General features: G+C 39.8%; 1 protein-coding gene across 1 annotated transcript in view; it reads right to left on the bottom strand.

Annotated features, from left to right (window-relative positions):
* TMPRSS7 (transmembrane serine protease 7) overlaps nucleotides 1-11,313 on the bottom strand; it is a 28,393-nt gene extending 17,080 nt beyond the window's left edge. Inside the window, exons 1-7 of the mRNA XM_059837812.1 lie at nucleotides 11,131-11,313; nucleotides 10,271-10,401; nucleotides 7,264-7,331; nucleotides 6,053-6,246; nucleotides 4,951-4,989; nucleotides 1,119-1,347; nucleotides 41-171 (exon numbers count right to left, since the gene is read on the bottom strand). Of these exons, the coding sequence (XP_059693795.1) occupies nucleotides 41-171; nucleotides 1,119-1,347; nucleotides 4,951-4,989; nucleotides 6,053-6,246; nucleotides 7,264-7,331; nucleotides 10,271-10,401; nucleotides 11,131-11,302 (964 nt within the window). The 5' untranslated portion in view covers nucleotides 11,303-11,313. The remainder of the gene's footprint in view (nucleotides 1-40; nucleotides 172-1,118; nucleotides 1,348-4,950; nucleotides 4,990-6,052; nucleotides 6,247-7,263; nucleotides 7,332-10,270; nucleotides 10,402-11,130) is intronic.
* Between the last annotated feature and the right edge of the window lie 10,099 nt (nucleotides 11,314-21,412).

Here is a 21,412-nt window from a genome sequence, read left to right as displayed (position 1 = left end):
CAATATAATAAACACACTTCCAAACACAGAACAAACCTACTTTCTTGTGTAATGACCTCAAAATAGCCCTGGAATTCCTTTTGCTCCTTTACTTGTGCTGCCTTAAATATTACCAACATGAGATTATTTGTGGACACAAGTGACACCAATGAATCAGCTGGTTCACAGGCTCTGAGGGGGAAGAAATAAGAGCAAATACATAAGCAATCACTTTAAAAGCAAAAAGCTTAACACATTACTCTCATTCTATGCATAATTTTTTCACTGGTTCAGATCTTACCTACTTCAAAGTCCAGTCAAATCTCCATGCTCTTGAGCAAAAATGGACCTGTTACAAGGGCAGTTAAAAACTCAATACTGGAAATTCTTACAAAAATGAAGGAAATGGCATGAAAATTAATATGGAATATTTCACTTTATGAGATAATGACTTCCAGCCTTCACTCCCAGTAAAAACGAATGAAGGAAAAATTAACAAAAAGCTGGAAGAAAGAAAAATCTTATTTTATAAGACCAAGAGTTTTATCTTCTTGTTGGGGAGAGGGAAAGACAAGAAAGTTAAAGTTATTCTTCAAGTCAGAAATTGAGAACCTAAGCAAATCAAGTAGTCACATTTTAAAAAAAAATTACTTTCCATATGCATTACCTAGCAGACATTTTCAGTCCTCTACACAAACTAACATGTAAGTGAACACCATCAATTGGAACACGTCAATTGGAGATATAGATTAGTACAGGACAGCTCTCAAAAAAGACTCAAAAGCCAATGCTCTGGTTTTGAGATTATATACAGACTGAAATGCCAGAGAAAAGGGTTTCAGAGGTGAAAATGCTCCTCATTTGTCTAGTTCATGGAGGTGGTGTTGTTTCCTCTTGATTTACAGAGTCCTGTAGAATTAATTATCAGGGATTTTAAAGAAAAAGTCCCTAAACAAGCATAATGGATCATTAAAGAGAGAGAAGAAAAAAAGTTTTTGTCCACATCCCTCAACCCATCACAGCTTCAAGTCAGATCAGAGCAATTTTAACAAAACCAAACTAACCAAAAATTACGATGATAGGTCTTCAGAAAAACCCCAAACGTTGTCAATTAGTTCTTAACAGAAATTTATACTCACCGGTAGAGTATCTTATCTTTGATTGGCATCAGAGAGTCATAAATGGTGAGGGAGTCAGTGATGCAGTTATCTGCTTCAATCTGAAGGGATACTATGGAAAGGCGGACAAGGTGGCCCACAGAGGCAATAAGCTTAAAATAGCAGATTGCTCCCTCTGAGGTAGCTTGAGTATCCAGAGGAAAACGCTCATGTAGTTGGTCAGCATAGAGATCATACATGCAATTTGTTCCTGTGAAAATGTCACATTTTCAACACTGGATGCAATCACTCCAAAACATTAAACACACACGGCATTAAAACAAAAAACCCTAAAACTTGTGTTAAACTAAAGCAAAGTATGAAGGCATATCTAACTTGGAAAACAAAGTAATAGCAGAATTACAGAGTGGTTTTGGGTTGTAAGAGATCATCTAGTTCCAAATTCTCTGCCATGATGGGGATACCTTCCACTCCACCAGGTTGCCCAGACCCCCATCCAACCCAGCCTCAGACACTTCCAAAGGGCATCTACAGCTTTTCTGGGCAACAACCCTTACAGTAAAGAAATTTTTTCTACTCTAAACCCAAACTTACTCTTTCTCAGGCTAAAGCCATTCCCCTTTGACCTTGTGATGCCTCCCTTTCTGGCTGTCTGTGTCACTCACTGTATTCATCTTAGATCCAACTCTGTGATCCAAGAACAGTCTATTTATAACAAGTACATGTCCAACAGTGCTGTTGCCAGGGTATTTTTTGCAGGGTATTTGCACTAAAGCAGTGCCATCTTGTACAATTTTCAGTTAAAGCGCTAGGGAGTCTCTAGAGGATACTTAATTCTTCACTGGGACATACTCATCTACTTTCAAAGCATAAATGTACTGCTTGCCCCTATGGACATAAGGATATTTAAAATACATAAAACAAAATCAAAGGAAAAATGCAGCTGCATATCTGTATGCCCCCAGCTTTTTTATTGATCAAATATCAAGGTTCTCAATGTTTTTTCATGACATGAGCTAGAAGTGCTAGCAACAAATTCAGATTCACCAAGTCCTTCAGTTTGGAAGGGATGCTAGGAGTTTTCTTGCTCAACATTCTGCTCAAAGCAGGATGAAAATGAATTCAGACCAGGACTTTGTTCTGCCCAGTCTTAAAAATTTTTGCAGTGCTAGAAATCACCATTAGAAATGGAAAATGAAAAAAAAAATTATGCAACCTACCCTACACAATATTAATTTAAAAAGGGGTAAAAATTTGTGTCATAATTTAGACAAGGATATTTGAGAAGAATATTACCCTACTTGCCTCCAATTTTCCAATTAAGCTGAACCAACTGCAATTTCCAAATAAAATATGTTGAGGTCTTTATTTCAATTTAATATTGCAGCTAGCAGTCAGCAAAAAGCTTAGAGAATTTTTGTTTGGTCATGTCTAAAACTCTTAACATACCTCTTTAAAAGGTGAGAAGGAAGAAAAATGCAAATTACATAGAATAAGATCAAAAGTGAATATTTGCCTTAATTTCTGCCTACTACAAACATAAGTAATAGTTACCATCATAGAACACCAATTAAGAGCACTGTGAAAGTTTACTACCAATTGTTGACTCAAATTAAATGTTCACCTAGCTAATCAAGATAGGAAGTGGCAGGCTTTGTCCAACTTCCACTTCTAAATTACAGTCTTGAAACTGTGAATAAATGTAACATGAAACTAATGCTATGAATCTTTATGAACAATCTGTAAGGGTCACAATCCATTTAAATGAATTACAGTTAAAACTATTAAAAAAAAAAGCTTTGTTTAAGTAATTGTTCTTCCTTCTTCCTTGTTCTTACCTCTTCACAACAACATTATTTTTATAATAGTTATTTGTGCTTACCTAGTCAGCCTTAGCAGAGCCAACTTTGATCATAATCTCTAAAATTATATGTAACTACCATTACTTCTACTAAGTAATTAACTATGGGGTGAGCTCACTGTTGTTATGAGGCACAATCAAGAAATTCAGAGCTGACTCTAGAACTACAAGTAGTTCAAGCATGCTAGCTTGAAACCAAAGCTGGATAAAGTCTTTACCCAAGCAAACCCAGCACAATCAGATACTATGGCAATGAAAGAACCTCACATCAGCTGGATGTCCACAAGTCCCTTCTCCAGCACCACTCTTCAATAAATCTGCTCTCCATCCTGTGCCTGAACCAATCACTGGGTTCATCTCCATACCCAAAGTTAACTCCATTGCTCTCAAAATACAGCCTGCCAATGTTCTTCATTTTGTGTGGCTGCATGTTCACTTTTACCTCTGCATCATATTCCATAGTCCTAAACAGACACAGCCAAAGAACCCCAGCAAATAAAATTGCACCAGTATAAGATTCTCAAGTACTGTGGCCATCCATGCTGTTTATCCCCAGGAGCTTCATTATATACACACTCCACACTTCCTACAGATACCAGCTGACACCTGTAGGTGCCTATACAAAGTCTCTAAAAGATGTCTAGAATATGGCAGGTCATCCTTCTCCCATTGTGTAAAAGACACCATGTAAGTCCTAAAAAGCCCTAGCAACAATATTTATGTTGTGCTCTTCTTAATTTCTTCTTTTTTAGGGGTTTTAGGGGCTGCATTCTGGAATAAATTGGAACCAAGTTCCAACTGTGCTAACTTCTCCACCCTGGAACATGGAAATGGAAAATGAAATCGCTATGCAAGTAAACACCAATACGTAAAATTCTTTATAGAAATAAATGCACATTAATGAGATGGGATAGAAGCCAATATTGTTATGCTTTGCAGTTTAAGTTGGGAGGCTTTTAACAAATGAATGCTATAGCAAACTTGACTTGAGTTTTGAGAAATGATGGGCTATTAGCAACATAACATTGGACCATGCTCTGTGACCTGAAGTCCGCCTGTGGACGTCAGAACTAGCAGAGCTTGACTTGGCTGCATGGCAAAAGCAGTTGCTGGATTCCAAAAAAAAAAAAAGCAAGCTAAAACCTTTACAAGGTAACAGAAGTGCAATAAAATGTCTCAGGAAAGAAAATCACAAACATAGAAAGCTATAAGGCCCTTGAAAAACCAAAACGGTGAGACTTCTCAAGATAAAGAGTCATGCTGTGTCAAGTAGCAAGGAAGGCTAACACATCCCCAGCTGATTGATAACTGTTGGCCCAACAGAGTCTTAGTAGATGTCTCCATCAGAGGTGGAGTACTATTGCTCAGCCTAGTAGCACCTTTTTTCTAGGTACCTACTCCATGCACTATTGAAGGAAGATGTACTGTACTTTTGACCTGCATAGTCAGTGCTTTGCACACTGGAAAATAACCCTTCTGGAAGGTTTACAAAATGAAACCAAGCAGGTGTACAAATAGTGTCTCCCACAACCCTGGCAAAACTCAACTGCCTAAAGTAATTACTGTTAGGGAATTCATTCAAAAGAATAACTCACCATTAACCTTGGAGAAAAGGGAGGTAAGGTGGATAAAGAATGGACAAAAGCATGGACAACACATGCTCTTTTCCAGCATATTGAATTCATTACTGTCCAGTTAAGAAAAGGTTAATCTGCTGGTCAACACAATGAATAGCAAACATCTGATTTAGTTAGCTTCCTACTATGTCGCCAGCTACATCTAAAAATTTACTAGGCAGATTAAAGGTAGATAGTTTCTGTATTTCTTACATGCAAGATTCTTGGTCATCCTTTTAGAAAGTCAGGACTTAAATGCCAAGGCTGAATTTAGCCCTCTTAAATTAACATATAACAGTCTCTAAGTCCAAGTCATGAACTAAAAGCTTTGTTCTCCACCTGTCCTCTGCTGGAAGCTGCCAAAAGGGTGAATTACCTGTTCCCGTTGTTGACCAATAATCTGACCGAAGACCTGCTGCATAGAAAAGAAGTTGTGTGAGTTCTCTTGTTTGCCTGAAATCCAGAATTCAGGGTTTAATTAAATCACACCTCAGTCCTAACACTGAACACACAGGACAAAACACTTTTCTCATTGAGGGGGGTTGCCCTAGTCCCCTTTGTGGATGCCATGGGACAGGGAGAGAGGAACGGCAAGCATTTCTCACAGCAGCTTGTGAGAAATTTTAGGGAGTTGGAAAGATGTGATAACCTGTTGACCATAAACAACTTGCAGGTGCTGTTTTTCTACCTTGTTTTTCCACCTTGTTTTTCTGTTCCTCTCAAGGACAGTGCGTGAGAAAGATGTTTGTATTTGTTAGCCAATAGAGTAGAATCTATTGTATCTCTCTATAAAAACCGCGTGGTTCGTTTGAATAAAGCGCTTCTTCACCTTTGCTACGATCCTGCCTCTCGTCTATTCCTGCCCTGACCCCGGCGCACGAGCGACACCCCTTTATTTCTGAAAATTCTGCAAGCAGCTTTGGAGGTGAGGCAAGAAGAGACTGCACGGCAATTAAGCAAAGTCAGTTGAAGGACTGAGACAGAGGTACCCTGGACATCATTTTCGGGCTGATGGCCTTAGAATGGAAAATCATTAAACATTTTGTAGCTTCATACATTAAATATGCTTGAATCACAGGTTGTGAGTTTGTCCCCCAGACAGGAATGGAACAAGAGGAGTGATAAGAGTCTCATTTTCAGTGAAGTGATCCACCTTAACCCTTCATGTTTTTATGCTTTTAAAATCACAGACTAACCCAAATCTGCCTACAAAGGTACCCATTTTACCTTCTGACTATGAACATAACCACTCCCAATATAGGATGTTTTGCAATCACTGCTTGCAAGGACAATTTGTACCTTGATTTGACCTCAAATCTCATTTTTATTTTTCTTAGTGTTTTTCCTCTATTACAATTTTAGTAATAGAAGCTAGAGATGTAGGATCAAGACTTTAGTTTATTTATAGAATTTTCTACTCCAAAGTAAAAATATTTGCTTAATGAAGTATTTCCTCAAGGATATGTTCTAGTACTAACCGCTTAGGACAATGGAATCCATGTCGACTGCAAGGCCCTGAAGACTTCCCACTGAAGTCCGGTTAATGATACTTGTCTGAATGGAATCCTTTAAAATGGCAGCCACACAATCCTCACTCAGCACTTGCCCCTTCGCCTGTGGTACCACAAATACGATCCAGAAGTGAATAAGAAGGCCTCCATTGTTGTTGTTACTGAAATAAAGAGCTCAGGTTATCACCCTGTTGGAAGTCCTCTGAAGACTGGACTCTTAGCCCAAGCTTCTGAAGCATAAATTCAGAAGTGCATGGCTCATTTCCATATTTTATAATTACTTTAACCCAGTGCATGTGTATTTTCCCCTTAAAGAAACAAACAAGACAAATCCCAAAACACGCTCTTCACATCCATTTGGGAGTATTCAGTAGGCTGATTTCCTGAGGGCTCCTAACTATGGAGATCTGTGGAAATCACATTGTCTACACATGAATTAGAGCTGGACTATTTCCTAAAGATCAAAACAGAAGTAGTAGAACAGAAACAGTAGAATTATAATCTCCAGAAATGCAGAGCTCTGCAGTGCTATGTATCTCACCCTGCACTGTGTGTTGCAGTATGTAGGAAGTGATTCCTAGACTATTTAGGCAACACATTAGAGGCCATGTATGATCACACTAATCTCTACCTCGTTAGTGGGGCGAAAGACCTTTAAACTAAACACAGCCTAAAAACCTCTAGTTTCTGAACCAAAACTGTATTTGGTTCTAGAGGATTGAAATAACCAAACTTCTAACATTAGCTGCAAACATTAATATTAGAGTAAGAATACTTTATTGCATAGATTTCCTACTTCTGAAGTAGAAAATGCTTTTATTTCAGTAGCAGTACTCATCAAATATGTGTGATTTAATCAATAACACAGAGTTGAGCTCCAACAGCATGTTTAAGTGGTTAAACTTCTACATGAGCCAAAGGATCACCAAACCTCTTTATTGACATTATTTCTGTTCATCTTGCATTGTATTTCTGCCAGACAAGGAACTGTTTATATGACTTTAGTTTGCCCTTACTTTTGTTAAGTGAATTGGCATAGGTTATAAACCTATTTTAGTATCAGTTCAAGTACATAGCAAAGACATTGAACTATAACTATTAAAAATAAGCTTGTTTTGTGGACTTATTACATTATCTACTGCCCAGCAGAAAAGCAATTACTTTAACCACAGTTTTACCTGACTTCTGAGACAGTGGACTGCTTGTAAAATTTGGAGAAAGAAGAAGTTGTGTAAACCAAGTTCATCTGAAAGACAAAGTATAAAGATTAAGCATTCTGAAAACCAGCCACACCTGGAGATACTATATACCTAGGCTTTTCTAGGAACAACCAATTTTCCACAAAGATTATGCAACATGCACACACTTCCAGACATATATCAGCCAAGCTAGGCAGAAGAGATGAACAGACCAGCTCTTCAATGCATCTGTAACAAATCCAGTATTCCCAGGAAACATCAAATCTTCGGCCCATGGCCAGCTGGTATATACGATAATGCTCTTTCCATATAAATGAATTTTGACAACAGTGCACATCCTTCACCCAGAAAATCCCAAACACAGAGCGCATCCCTATCCTCATGCTGAAACTTAAGGCCAAACTTCAAAAAATGTGCACACACTCACAACTTTTTTTTTGGTGTTGTTGCTAAGGTGCAGTGAACAGCACATACCAGACCTTTTCCCACAGAATCATAGAAAGACTGAGATAGGAAAGGGCACCTGGAGAGCATCTAATCCAATCCCACTGCTCAAAGCAGGGTCAACTACACCACATGGCTCAGGGCCAGTTTTACCTTCAAGAATGGAGACTCCACACCTTCCCTGGATGAAAACCCCAGTGCTTGATTCCTGTCGCAGCTAAGGAATTATTTTCTTAATGTGTCCATGGAATTTTTGCACTTTGATTCCTTTGTGTCTATTTTCTTCATCAACAGCTTATTATTAATATATTTCTTTGCAATACACACAGTGTAAAATGTGGAGAAGCAAAATCTCTGCATGTTCTCTGCTGAAGGACTGCCTTTGGAAAAAGCAAGCTCCTGATTCTCCCTGTTGCTGGGCTGTGATAATACTGGTGTGACAATAACCTTCCTCTCCCGATCCTGTTCAAAGCCACAAGGTGGCATGTACCTCAAGCTGTTCGGACCTCACTCTGCTACTTTACAATTAAAACTAATGCGCAAAGGACTATGACACAGAATATTGCAAACACTGTTGTCCTAGGGTGATGTTAGGATGCTTGTATCCCCATTCGTATGTGTTATTTATGCTGGATATTATGTTCTGTGCCTTCAAGACTGGCTCTGAAGAGGGAAAGTTTTGTTTTGGCCTCTTATCAGCCACTCCCCCACGGCCGGCGGGACATACAGATAGTAGAGTACATAGTGCTGTTTTTTGCTTTTTGCCCTGCTTTTTGCTTTTGCTCTTGCTTCTGCTCTGCTTCTGCTTTGCTTCTGCTTGCTCTTGCTTTTTTCCCTCTTCTCATTAGTTTATTTAGCTAAACAGTCCAAATTCCTTCCTGGACTGTTTCTCCTTTCCTGTTTGGAACTACTGGAACCTGCTTCGGACTGGGACCTGGGAAACACCGAGAGTTTGCACCCTGTGGCCTGCAGCAGCTGCCCCAGCGCCGGAGGGACTCATAACAGAGCGACCACCCCCAAAAGAGACTTTCTGAATTTGTCATCTTTTTCAGACTGGTGAACGAGTGGTGTCACCTGGTATTGTTCATTTTGTGTGCTGGGGGGTGCTGTGCCTGTTAAATAAACAGGTTCTTTCCACCTCTCTCCTAGGAATTCTTCCCAGACTGGTTGGGGGGAGGGGCCCCCCTTTGGGGATTCTCTCCCAAATTTGCCCTAAACCAGGACAACTGTAAAAATCACATTCATATTAACCCCTACTTTAATCATTTGAAAGAGGAAGTTTAAACAATAATTTTAAGGGCCTAAATAAGGTGGGTAGAGCTCAATCTTGCTCTAGATTAAGGTACAAGAGATTTTATGTATTACTGTTACTATCAAATGGAAAGAACCTATCTTGAGAGGTTTTTTTACCACCACTTGGGGTCTCTGAGCCAGTAACAAAAGGGTTTTGAGGAGAACAAACAAAATCCCAAGTCCCCCACTTCCCTACTAACAATTTTACTCAACAGTTAAGGTTGCCAGTTTCAGCAATGCAAAATCCATTGATGAGTTCAGGCAAAGTTCACAGATAAAAAATAAATTCCAAGTAATGTTCAAGTAGGAGGTGGTGACACTGGCAGCTCAACACCTTCTCCCAGTTGCCTCTCTCCACTATGTATGACATGGGCAGGACAAGAGCAAGACACAGGAAATACAGGACATTAGAGCTGTTCCATGGAGAGCAGGAAAAGGTGATACCCTGCACTGGTTATCTGAAAGGACTTCAACAATTAATAAGCAGGACTTAGAAAGAGCTGGAAAACAGGAACATTAGTACACATTATAAGGTGACAAAAACTTAGTAATTACTGAAAAATTTCTTGGTTGCATCTAACTTTTTGTTTGTTTGTTTTTGTTTAGCAGTTTTCATACAGTCGCTTGAATCCTTATGTGGACAGCACTGCAGTTCCTGGCAAAAATGTATTTTTGCTCCCTACACCAAATGTCTTTAAAATCAAATTCCCTTTTAACCAAGACTCCCTGTGCTCCCCCCCCTCCCCCCCCATTGTAGAGCAGCAATTGATCCAGAGTTCTATTTTTGTTTTGACTGATGTAAGGTATTTGGGAAGTATAATGGTCTTTAGAATACCTAGTATCAGCAGGAAATGTAAATTTCCTTCTGAAATATGTTTGTGATCCTTAAGGTAATTAAAGATGCTTTAAGGCAGAAGATACCAGTGTAAAAGATTTCAAGATTTTTGTCTGTTTGATAGCAATTGAGTTTAAGGACTTTTAGTAGAATTTTAGTCCCAGATCATAATTTATGGGTGGAAGTATGTAAAATTTTAAGTCAAATGTAAAAACCAGATCCATTCAAAACTGTTTGTGATTAACAAGCTGAAAGCAGTCAGTTCCTTCATACCTCCAGACAGCCACCGCTTGCACATAATCCTCTGAGGGAGAAGGGGTAGAAGAACACCACAGCAGCCTCAATGGCCTCTAAACATCACTTGTCCACAGCTCTGATCTTTTTTTTGCTAACCAAGCAGCCCACCCATCTTACCACATGCTGCACAGTCTGTGCCATAGAGAGGAATTCCTTTGATTCTTTCTGCCTATATTCTGGAAGAAACTCTATGTTGGCAACACGAAACAGTCCAACAAAATACAGTACATCTTTGTTTTCTACCTGAACTGCAAGAAACAAAGAAGACAGTTAGCCTTTCTTTTTTATAACAATGAAGGTTTTTTATTAAATTCTAATCCAAATTAATCTATTTGGCCTAATCAACTTTGTAGTTTTAGACAACTACCCAAAGAACACTACACTTTTATAGCCAAACTGTTCTAGATGTGTACCAAATTATGGTTAATTGAGCTCCTGTTACCTACACACAAGATGAGATACCACCATACAAACAAAGCCAGCGTAACTGAAGGCAGTATCAACATCCAGATTCTGGAGCATTCCTAAGGTTTCTTAGGCAGTATTAGCATCAGAGGCCTAAAGAGGAAAACATAGCTTTTAATGCTTAGTTACACACATATTTATTTTACTCCCCTTTTACTTCCTTAAATCCATTCTGAAAAAGAATGTACTTATCTGAACTTCAGAAGGCCAAGAAACACAAGGGAAGGCAAAATTTCTGAGGAACCAAGCTCATAAAAACCTGTCAAGTCTATGCAAATCAGCTTGCACATTAAAATGTTTTTCATACCCCTGAAATAAAGTCATGCTCCCTGAAGCCTGCTTTTCTTATTACTTGTTAAGTCTTAGCAAAGACAAAAGTTTTTCAGACCCCATTTTAAAATTTCCATGTTTACTTTAGAAACAGCCTTCAGGACAACTGAAATCCTAAAATCATCTGAAAGTACTATTGGCGATAATGATATGTAGAGTTGCATGAACTTTCAGCAACTCACCAATGAAGAGCCACAGTAATGTCCAGGTTACAACTCCTAAAATGAATAGAATGAGGGTAAAGACAATTATTTTGTTTTTAAAATTCCATAGCAACTTATCTTTTTTCTTCAATTTGTCATGCTTTTTCCTTGCCAGAATCCTCTTTACCAACTTGTCTTCTGCAGATACCATTTGGACTGAAATGTTGGCTGCCTAAAATAAGGTGAAAGACAACAGAAATTGTGGAATGTTTCTAGCAGAAATTGTTTGATCAACAAGTCTCAACCAATTTGTTCCTCAGAGAAAAATCTCCACTTCCTTCAGGCTGTGGAGTAGCAGCTAAGGACAGGCTCTTCCTGCATATCTGGCTCCCTCTCAGAAGTTACCTCCAGTGAACAGGAGAGCACAGCACAGGTCTTGCTGAGATGAGACTTGCACAAAATCATCGCCTGGATATCCAAATGCTTGACAGTTTTCTTTTGAGCTACAGTCTCAAATTTTCTAAGCTGGATACAAAATATGTCCTGACCATCTCATCTAGGTACAAAAGAATACATGACCATTTCTATATTTGCAGGAGTAGTTTCCACTTCCTATAAAGTATCTACATCTTGTCTGTTCTGGAAAACCCATGTATACCAGACACCACCACCACGCCTCAGGCATTTTCCTCTGCAAAAGATAATCAACACATTTAAGCAGACAAGAAGTGTTTATCAGTAGCTGCAGGCACAGCAAGAGCTGCCTGAAAAAGTCTCTTGCACTTCATAAAAGTCTGTCTTTAGGGTATCTCCTGTCACAGTCAAATGGTTTGTTGTGAGGTCAGCTAGAGGTTCAATCATATTTCTCAAGTCAGTTCATTGTCTTATCTCTTCAGAGTTTAGCTGACAAATTCCTGGACCACTCAGAGTATTACTAACCATGTGTATTAGATATGAATACTGTTTTAGCTGTTACACCCGGCTGCACCAGAATAAAATTACAAGAAAAAAAAAAAAAAACAAAACCCCCACAACAAAATCCCAACAAACCAAAACCCACCACACATTTCCTCCTTACATAAAAATTATAGCATAAATTAGATAATATTGCTACATAAACAAGGAGCATTCAAGAAAAATTCTCTAAAAACATGTTTATGCCAGTGAGAAGGAAGCTCTCAAGGAGTAGCTTTAGGTAGCTGTGGCTTGTTTGTCCATGACTGGAGGTGTTGACAAATACCAGTCATCAATCAGCAGCAACGGTTTCAGTGCACAGTCTTTTATGAAGCACAAAACAGTCTTAGACAAAATTATGGGGCTCAGGAGCTCATATATATGAAGATTAAACTGAACTTCATCAAGATGAAGACGAAAACAAATTGGTTTCTTCCCTTGGTTTTGGAACAGCTAGATTCATTTTAACAGCATCTTCAAAGCATGTCTCCCTCACCTCACAGCTGAATTTATGCCACTCAGAGGCCTCTTTAAGTGGTACATCATTTCTAAGCAGTGTGAATCAAAACACTCTATGATTTGCTCAAGATGCTGACTGCCTCACTCTGAGGAACAAACTGCTGTCCTATCACCTATCCCCTTCTGTGCCCACACAAAAATACACTGAGGAATTCACACTCACACTAGAAGAGACACACTAACAGCAGAGCCCCTGACTTGGGCAGATCTAGCTGTTCCCTGTGCTCAAGAGGCCTCTGCAGAGCTACAGCAGGTAGATGATGAGGAGAAAGTGTGCAACAAGATGCTCACCTATTTACCAGCATTGTATTGTTTGAAGCCTCTCAGAAGGTACCCTGCAAAGAGCGTGTGATCTGTTGTTGACTAAAATGTGTGGACACAACTATAATTTTTCATCCATACTAATTATATTACAGTTGATGAGAAAGAAGACCATGAAAGTCAGGAAGCAACCAGCTGAGAATTTCACTCTTGAGGTTTCAGTGTGGGATGGCAAGTTTAATACAGTGGCTACAAAAACTCTGTGGTGATGCAGCTTGACACACAGGAAATGACAAGCACAACTGCCAGCCATTTGCAAGAGGGGTGTTGTGAAATAACCTACAATAAATGCTTCTTTCCTTTTGCTCAACAGTAGGAGACGCGCATCTGTGTTTTGGGCCAATCAGGATAAGAGAGATGTTGATTATCCAGAGTGATTCCAGGGGATGATCACAGAGGTAGGGAGCTGGCAGATATGATATACAGCAAAAAGCTGAGAGCCTTAGGGTTGTTCAGCAAGAGACAAGAAGGCAAAGACGGTGTGAGTAAATCTAATTCTAGATTTCCATTTCTAAAGTAGGCTATGGAGAAGGCAGAGCCAAACTTTCCTCACAGGTGCACAATGACGAGAGAGCCACAACAGCCTCACACAGCAGCAGAGGACATTCTAACTGCACTGTGGGAGGGGGAAGAATGTATTTTACCACAAAGGCCATGCACCTGGGCCATGCCCCGAGAGGTCAGGGAACCCCCACACCTGGAGTTATTCAAACCTCAGAGGATCAATGTTCCAAGAAATCTGTCCTTGTTTTGATGTTAGCCCTGTTCTTAAAAAAATTTTAAAATCTGTGCAACATATTTTTTCTTCACCAACATATTTTTGATACGTTTCTCTGATATTATGCACTAGTGATACTATCAAGAAGAGACCTCTGTGTATCCTCAGAGGAAGCATAAGAAAGATCCCCACAAATATCCTGCTGGTCCCATAGTCAAATGCAACAGATAGCAATCTTTGATCTCAAGAGTGGAGGATGTTGTAAAAGGAGAAGAAAACATGATAATAATTAATAACAAGTACAGTTAAAAGACTTAGTATGACCCTCTACAATTTCCTCAAACAAAATCTTTAAACAGAGAATTGGAACATTTCAGATTCATGTCTTCTATCTAGGTAATGAACTGCGCTTGTTTTGTGTGCTCTCCCTTTATTTACCCATCTTCTGTATTTTTTACAAACTTTATTGAGTCTCTTTAAAGATGAAAATGAACATTTGTTTGTTTAAAGCTCTGAATTGTCACAAAGCTCCTTTATACTCTTAGGTGTTCAGTAGGCCAGCTTGAGGCAGTTAAATGAATGCTGAATTCTGACATCTTAAATTTCATCAAGAAATGAAATTTTATTTTTTTCACTTTCATCAAGACTCCCACAATAATATTTTATATTAATGTTTTCCCATGTAACTCCTTTTTGTGGCTCTAGACCTAAACAGACAGATTTATTATTAAAAATTAAATCTTGTCAAGTATTGTTAAAAATTACTCAATGTTGACATCACTGGATATATAAGTGGGCACTTGAAACAACTGATGTCTTCATTTCATCTACTGTAATCCTCATCTTATTTTTCCTTAAAAAAACAATTCATGTATCAAACTTTCCATGACAAATTTCTCTGTTACATGGGATTCGTAGGAATATTGAAAGCTGTGTGCTACATTATCAATATTTTCATAGGTTTTATTAATTTACCATAAACCTTTTATACTAAGGAAAGCATCAGCAAAGTTAAACTGCTCCCTTCCCTCAGTAAGGAACATAATTCTCAATCCAGCTTTCCTCTACTGCAACCTAGTTCTTGTATTCTAGAACTGGTTTCCAGCTAACATTGCAATTTGACTATCACCATACTCTAAATTATTTAATTACATCTTTGTCATGAGTTAGCACTCACACAACAATCCCCTTCTCTATCTTCTCTGGGAAAAGCAAAACATTTTGCCTCCTTTAATGTTGCCCTTCTTGCCTAGAAGTTAACTTTTTTTGAAAAACATGCTGCATGACACCAATATAGGCTTTTATGTTGTCACACTGACATGTCCATTACTTCAATTGTCTGAAAATATATAATATTAGCAATCCAGGGACAAACACATGTTGATATTTTTAGACTGAGCTATAAATCAGAAAATTATACCAAATCTAACCTTCATATTAAATTTAATACTTGAGAATTAGATCAGAAGACATCCAATAAAGTCAAGAAATATAGAAAATCAAGAATGTTTAAGTCACCTACTTACATTTACTTCATCTTCAGGTTTAGCTGTTGGGGGATCATTTTTTTCAGCCATTTCAGCAGAATTAATTTTATGACTTGTCCTAGCTGAGAAAGAGCCTTGCACCTTTCCTCAGGCACCCCTTCTGCTTGTGAAGATGAAGACAGCTAATTGCAAGGTCCAGGACCAAAAGAGGCATCAATTTACTTCAGTGAGTATCCAATTGTAATCTCATCTGCCCTACTGAACCTTTGCAAATGTTAGAAGACTGCTATCATGTAACTTCAGACTTCAAATTCAGACTGGATAAAATAGGCTTTTCATGGTCTTTATAAAGCTGAAATAATAAAATACAAAACTGCAGTGCTAAAATCTATACATCACTGATCCTCATGGGTCCTTCCCAATTCAGCATAATCTATGATTCTGTGAAAATGTCACAATATTACTTACATGAACAAGAAAAGTGGCAAGCAAAATGTAAAAGTGAGAGCAAAAACATGCTAAAATAAGGAAAAGAAATGTAAGCACCCTAAGTAAGGGTGTTGAAAATCGCAGATAGCAACAGCAAATAGAGATGAGCATTTGGACTATCTTCTAAAATTTTGTAACGTACACTGTTGAACACTCACATTTGGTTCTTTTATTATAACTGAAAAATAAACTGCTCCAGGCAACTTACTTCATATTATTAAAATAGATCAGGCTTCAAACTGAGACTTCTTTTTGTAATCAGATGCAGGAAGTCACTTGTATTATAACAGTTCCTATTGTCTTTGTTAATTAAATATTTATAGAGGATGTAAACCAGTACTTTCCTCAGTGGATGCTAAGTATAGAGCTGTCTTTCCTTTTAAGTGATTAATAATCTCAATGCCTTCCTTGAGTCAACTGCAGAAATGGTACTGGAGATATACAGTTATTATTTTAAAGATAACCATTCTATTAATTTATCTTTGAAGATATATTTTTTTAAAAAAGCACTAGAATAGAAAAGATATTGTTATTAAGCTCTGGGCTGTATTAAAGCTTAGCAGCATAGGAAAGTGTATCCATGTACTCCATATTACTATGTTTAATTGCTTCAAAGTCCCTATTTTTTGTTTGTTTGTTTTTGTTTTTATTTTTATTGAATTATGCTTAACTTTTAGGGACTACTCTGGTCTCAAAGTGCTCATGTAACTCCCAAAGTCTCCCACTCCCCCATGCACAGGGAGTTACTTTGCTGTAAGTGCTATTTCAGAAGCTAGTCCATAGATTGAAAGTGCATTGACCGGTAAGTCCCTGTTGTAGTGTGTTTTTACAATTTGTAATACTTGGTAATAGCTTTGGTTTTGTATCCACGTATTTTTCCCAAATGGTTTATCCCAAATTGTACCCCCCTTCCTTTACCTGTGTCATCCCTTTCCTTAGCTGAGATAATCCTCAAATCCCCACCCTGGCTCTCTGTCAATCACTCAGCATCCCTTTCCCTCCATCTAGAAGCTTTGGTCCAGGATGTCAAGTAATTAGCCAGAGGCTAGGGGTCAACCCCTCAAATGTTACCCCATACGCCATCCTAAATGTCTATCCCCCAGTACCCATCCCTTAGGGTCACTTATTGGTTAGTAAAATGTTATCTACTTTTGGTTTCCACTTCCCTTCAAATGTAACCTTGGCACATCTCCCGGGCCTCTCAGCAGGAGGCCCCCTGAGGTGTAGGGGCTCCTTCAGGACTCCTAGAATAAAACCTTAGATTAACCCCTGCTAATCCAAGTCGGGCCTTTCATCTTCTACTGATGTCTCTAGCGTCTCTTCTGCTGCAAAGGCAACTAGCCTAGCTGCCCTCAGCACTCTGGGGGCATGAGAGAGTGTCTCCCTGCTGTTGGCCGTGTCGGGATTGCCTCCCCACTGTCTGCTGATGCAGGGCTGGCCGGGGTTCCTGAGAGGCTCCCAGAGAGAAAGAGACAAGTCCCCATCCCCCTTCACTACATGCAGTTTGGGAGGTGAAAGGGTGTGGGTAAGCAGAAGAGCAGCAAGCAAAGAAGAGGGCCTGGGAAAGCAGGGAGGCACAATATTGTTTTGATGTTTGCCTTCTAGTTTCCCACTACCCACATTAATACTTCAATTTCTATTTGAATTTGCAATAAATTAAGTAAATTTTCCCCAAACTGAGTTTATTTGGCCTGTGACAGTATTTGGCAAGTAATCTCCCTGTCTTCATCAGAAAACATTTTCCCTACCTCCTGTTCCTCCCATTTTCTCCCCTGATCCTGCTGAGGAGAGGAAGTAGGGGCTGAGCAGCTGGAGTTTGGCTGACAGCCATGGCTAAACCATGACATTGTTGCATTACCTAGTACATACTTTCACGTCCTGTCATTTTAAAAAGCATGGGTTTGAGTTTTGTTCATGATATCTTTACTTTAAAACAGAATGCACTCAATATAAAGAGACTGACAAACTGAAATGAAACACATTAGAAATAAAACCATCTTACAAAAGGTAGCACTGTTGTTTGCTTCTGTTTAATTAATTGCATATTCCCTATATAAAAAAAAGTTTGAAGATTAAAAAAATTTAAACTTCAACAGACTTCTCAGATCATTCAGACACTGACCAAAATACTTGTTTTTACTCACATCATTCTCGCTTAGCGGAGTTACTTCCTCATGCATATCTGTTTGGCAGCCTGACTTTCTTTTTCCCACCTCATCAAGACCCTCACACAACCAGGGCAGTTTGACAGTCTAATCTGTGACCTCCCATGATGGGTGGAAAAAAAAAAGATAGTGAAGAAAAGATAATTGGATCTTTGGTGCATCCTCCCCTACACACACAGACACCTCTCTCCCTTTCTACTCTGATGGGCAATGCGGTTTGTCCTAAGATGAAAAACACCAGACAGTATTTGAAGGAGGACCAGTCTGGATGCTCATGTAATGAATGCATTCCAGAGATGGGGAAGCTGTGATATTTGGATTGACATTGGTGCACGCTGGCTTGCAAAAGGGTATATGAAATACTACTGGAGACCAGGCAATCTGGGCAAACTGATGTGACACACAGACACAGAATCACTAGGTTGGGAGAGACCTTCAAGATCATTGAGTCTAACCCATGCCCTAACACCTCATCTAAACCACGGCACTGAGTGCCATATCCACTCTTTTTATAAACACATCCAGGGATAGTGACTCCACCATCTACCTGAGCAGACCATTCCAGTACTTTATCACTCTTCCCATAAATCTTTTTCCTGATATCCAATCTATATTTCCCTTGGCACAGCTTAGGACTGTGTCCTCTCCTTCTGTCAGTTGTTGTCTGGAGAGAGAGACCAACCCCCACCTGACTACACCCACCTTTCAGGAAGTTGTACAGAGTGATATGGTCACCTCTGAGTCTCCTTTTCTCCAGGCTAAACAACCCCAGCTCCCTCAGTTGTTCCTCACAGGGCTTGTGTTCCAAGCCCCTCACCAGCCTCGTTGCCCTCCTCTGTCACCATTAGGTCGGACGTGACATAGACATATGATCAGGGTCCAAGAAGGAAAAAAATTTTTATTCTGCATGTTCTCCAGTTTATATACTCTTAACAAAGCATGATCTTAAGTCATTAACCACATCACAAGAACTTATTATATTCATTGGTGCAAAGAAATTAAAGTCAATATAATTGGCAAAATTTTACAGAAATTTAATAAGGCATGTATACACATCTACTTATGCAGGTAGTCTAGCTTACAAAAATATTCATGTATCTTTTCTAACCTGTTTCCTTGTTGATGGCCTTGTCTTCTTCTTTGCTATGGATACACTCAAAAATCATCAATTGTTCTTTCTTCTATTAACAGGCCAGCTGTCATCCATACCCCTCTGGATGCGCTCAAGCATTAGAGCGCAACATCCTTCTCAAACTGAGGGGCCAGAACACAGCACCCAAGGTGTGGCATCACCAGTGCCAAATACAGGGGAAGAATGACCTCCCTGCTCCTGCTGGCCACACTGTTCCTGATCCAGGCCAGGATGCCTTTGGCCTTCTTGGCCACCAGGGCACACTTCTGGCCCATGTTCATGTTCATCAGTCCCTTTGCCCCTGGGCACTGTCCAGCTGCACCATCCCCAGCCTATAACATTGCACGGGGTTATTGTGGCAAAAATGCAGGACTCAGCACTTGGACTTCTTAAACTTCATCTATTGGACTCTGCCCATCCATCCAACCATTCCAAGTCTCTCTGCAGAGCCCTCCTACCTTCCATCAGATCAACACATACTCCCAGCTTAGTGTCATCTGCAAATTTACTGATGAAAGGCTCAACACCCTCATCCATGTTGTCAATAAAAATATTGAACAGAACAGGCCCCAGCACAGACTCCTGGGGAACACCACTGGTGACTGGCCCCCAGCTGGATGCAGCACCATTCACCACCACTCTCTGGGCCCAGCCATCCAGCCAGTTCCTAACCCAGCACAGAGTGCCCTGTCCAAGCTCTGGGCTGCCAGCTTTTCCAGGAGTGTGCTGTGGGAGACATTGTCAAAGGCCTTGCTGGAGTCCAAATAGACAACATCCACAGCCTTTCCTGCATCCACCAGGCAGGTGACCTGGTCATATAAGGAGACCAGGTTGGTCAGACATGACCTACCCCTCCTAAACCCATGTTGACTGGGTCTGATACCCTGGCCATCCTGCATGATGACACTAAGTACAAACTGTTCCATAACCTTACTGGGTACTGAGGTCAGGATAACTGGCCTATAATTACCAGGATCCTCCTTCCCACCCTTGTTGTGAATGGGCATCACATTGGCCAGCTTTCAGTCATCACCAGTGAGACAGGACTGTTGGTAAATGATGGAGAGCAGCTTTGCAAGCTCATCTGCCAGCTCCCTCATCACCCTGGGATGGATCCCATCTGGTCCCATAGATTTATGAATATCAAAGCAGCTCAGCAGTTCTCTGACTGCCTCCTCCTGGATAACAGGGGGACCGTTCTGCTCCCTGACCCCATCTACCAACCCAAGAGGATAGTTGTCCTGAGGACAAGCTCTGCTGAAGCTGCCAGCACTCCTTTAACAGGGAAGACAGGGAACACTCACTTTTGGATGAGTGACTAAAAGTGCTAATATCCTGATAAATACAGAGATACAATCTTGAATTAACAACATAGGTGCTTTCTTGCTTTATAATTGAGAATTCTGCAGGGTCAAAGACTGCAAATTTACACATTTCTAGACAAATCTCCTTATATTTATAACCCTTTAGATACCATAATCCATTGTAATAGATCGTAAAACTTTTATTCATATGCTGCATTGGCAATATTTATATACTGTACTTAGCAATGAACCTAATCATGATCATGCAGACACTGATTGCATCCTGCTTCTCATACCTGGCTGACACAGTCCTCGGCTTCTCTGCTACAGCCCTCAGCCCACTGTGTCCCTGGTTAAGGGAAAGGTTACAGAGGATCCACACAACAGCCTCAAGCCATAGCAGAGATGTCTGTCTGTATTACACAGATGTATCCTGGAGGAAGCTGGGATACCAGCAATTCAGCCTTCTAGGACAAAAAGCTTGTCTTATGCAGCACGCTGTGCTGAGGGGAGATAGGGTTCATCTCATCTGTCTTAGACTGCCTAAAAGTTAGGCATGTAAATCCAAGTTTGTTTTCTAGACCGAATCTATACATGACGGTGACAGAGAAGATGAATCACACTGTCACAACTGAGTACAGACAGAAAAGAGGCAATTATCTAACCAAATCTATCTTCTACAAAATCATCTCTGTGTAATAGAAATGTTTCCCTTCTGACCAAAGCTGCCTTCATGCTCAGCTCAGAGGCCTTCTTGCTCCTTTAACTGGTGGGAGCCCAGAACCAACCTGACAGCATCAACCCACTAACACAGCAGGGAGCTCCACAGAGCTACTAACCTCAGCATGACATTTTTTCCAAACTATTCATCTGAAGTGACAGAGTTTGCTTGTTTTGCAGAATCTTCCATTGCTTGCCAGAAGTGTCTAACAAGCTGCATGAAATCATAGAGGAAGTCCCTGCACAAAGCAAAGTTAATTCTACTACAACCTGGTTTTATTACCTATACGAATTCTCTTGCATGCTGCTTGTATCTGTTTTTCTTTAATCAAAACACAGGTAAAGCACAGATTTTAACATGTCTGTGAAAACTAAACAAGAGTTTAAGAGGCAATTTATAGCAACCTTTCAGGAGGCATTCATGAACATTCTTATCAATCGATTTTCATTGGTACACAGTCACACTGTCTGATTCCATACTTTGTCACTCCAATAATTTCATCATATTACAG

Source organism: Haemorhous mexicanus, chromosome 2 (assembly GCF_027477595.1).
Source record: "Haemorhous mexicanus isolate bHaeMex1 chromosome 2, bHaeMex1.pri, whole genome shotgun sequence".
Classification (NCBI taxonomy): Eukaryota; Metazoa; Chordata; class Aves; order Passeriformes; family Fringillidae; genus Haemorhous; species Haemorhous mexicanus.
The sequence above is the reverse complement of the archived record's forward strand: the minus strand, read 5'-3'. Positions and strand labels throughout refer to the sequence as shown.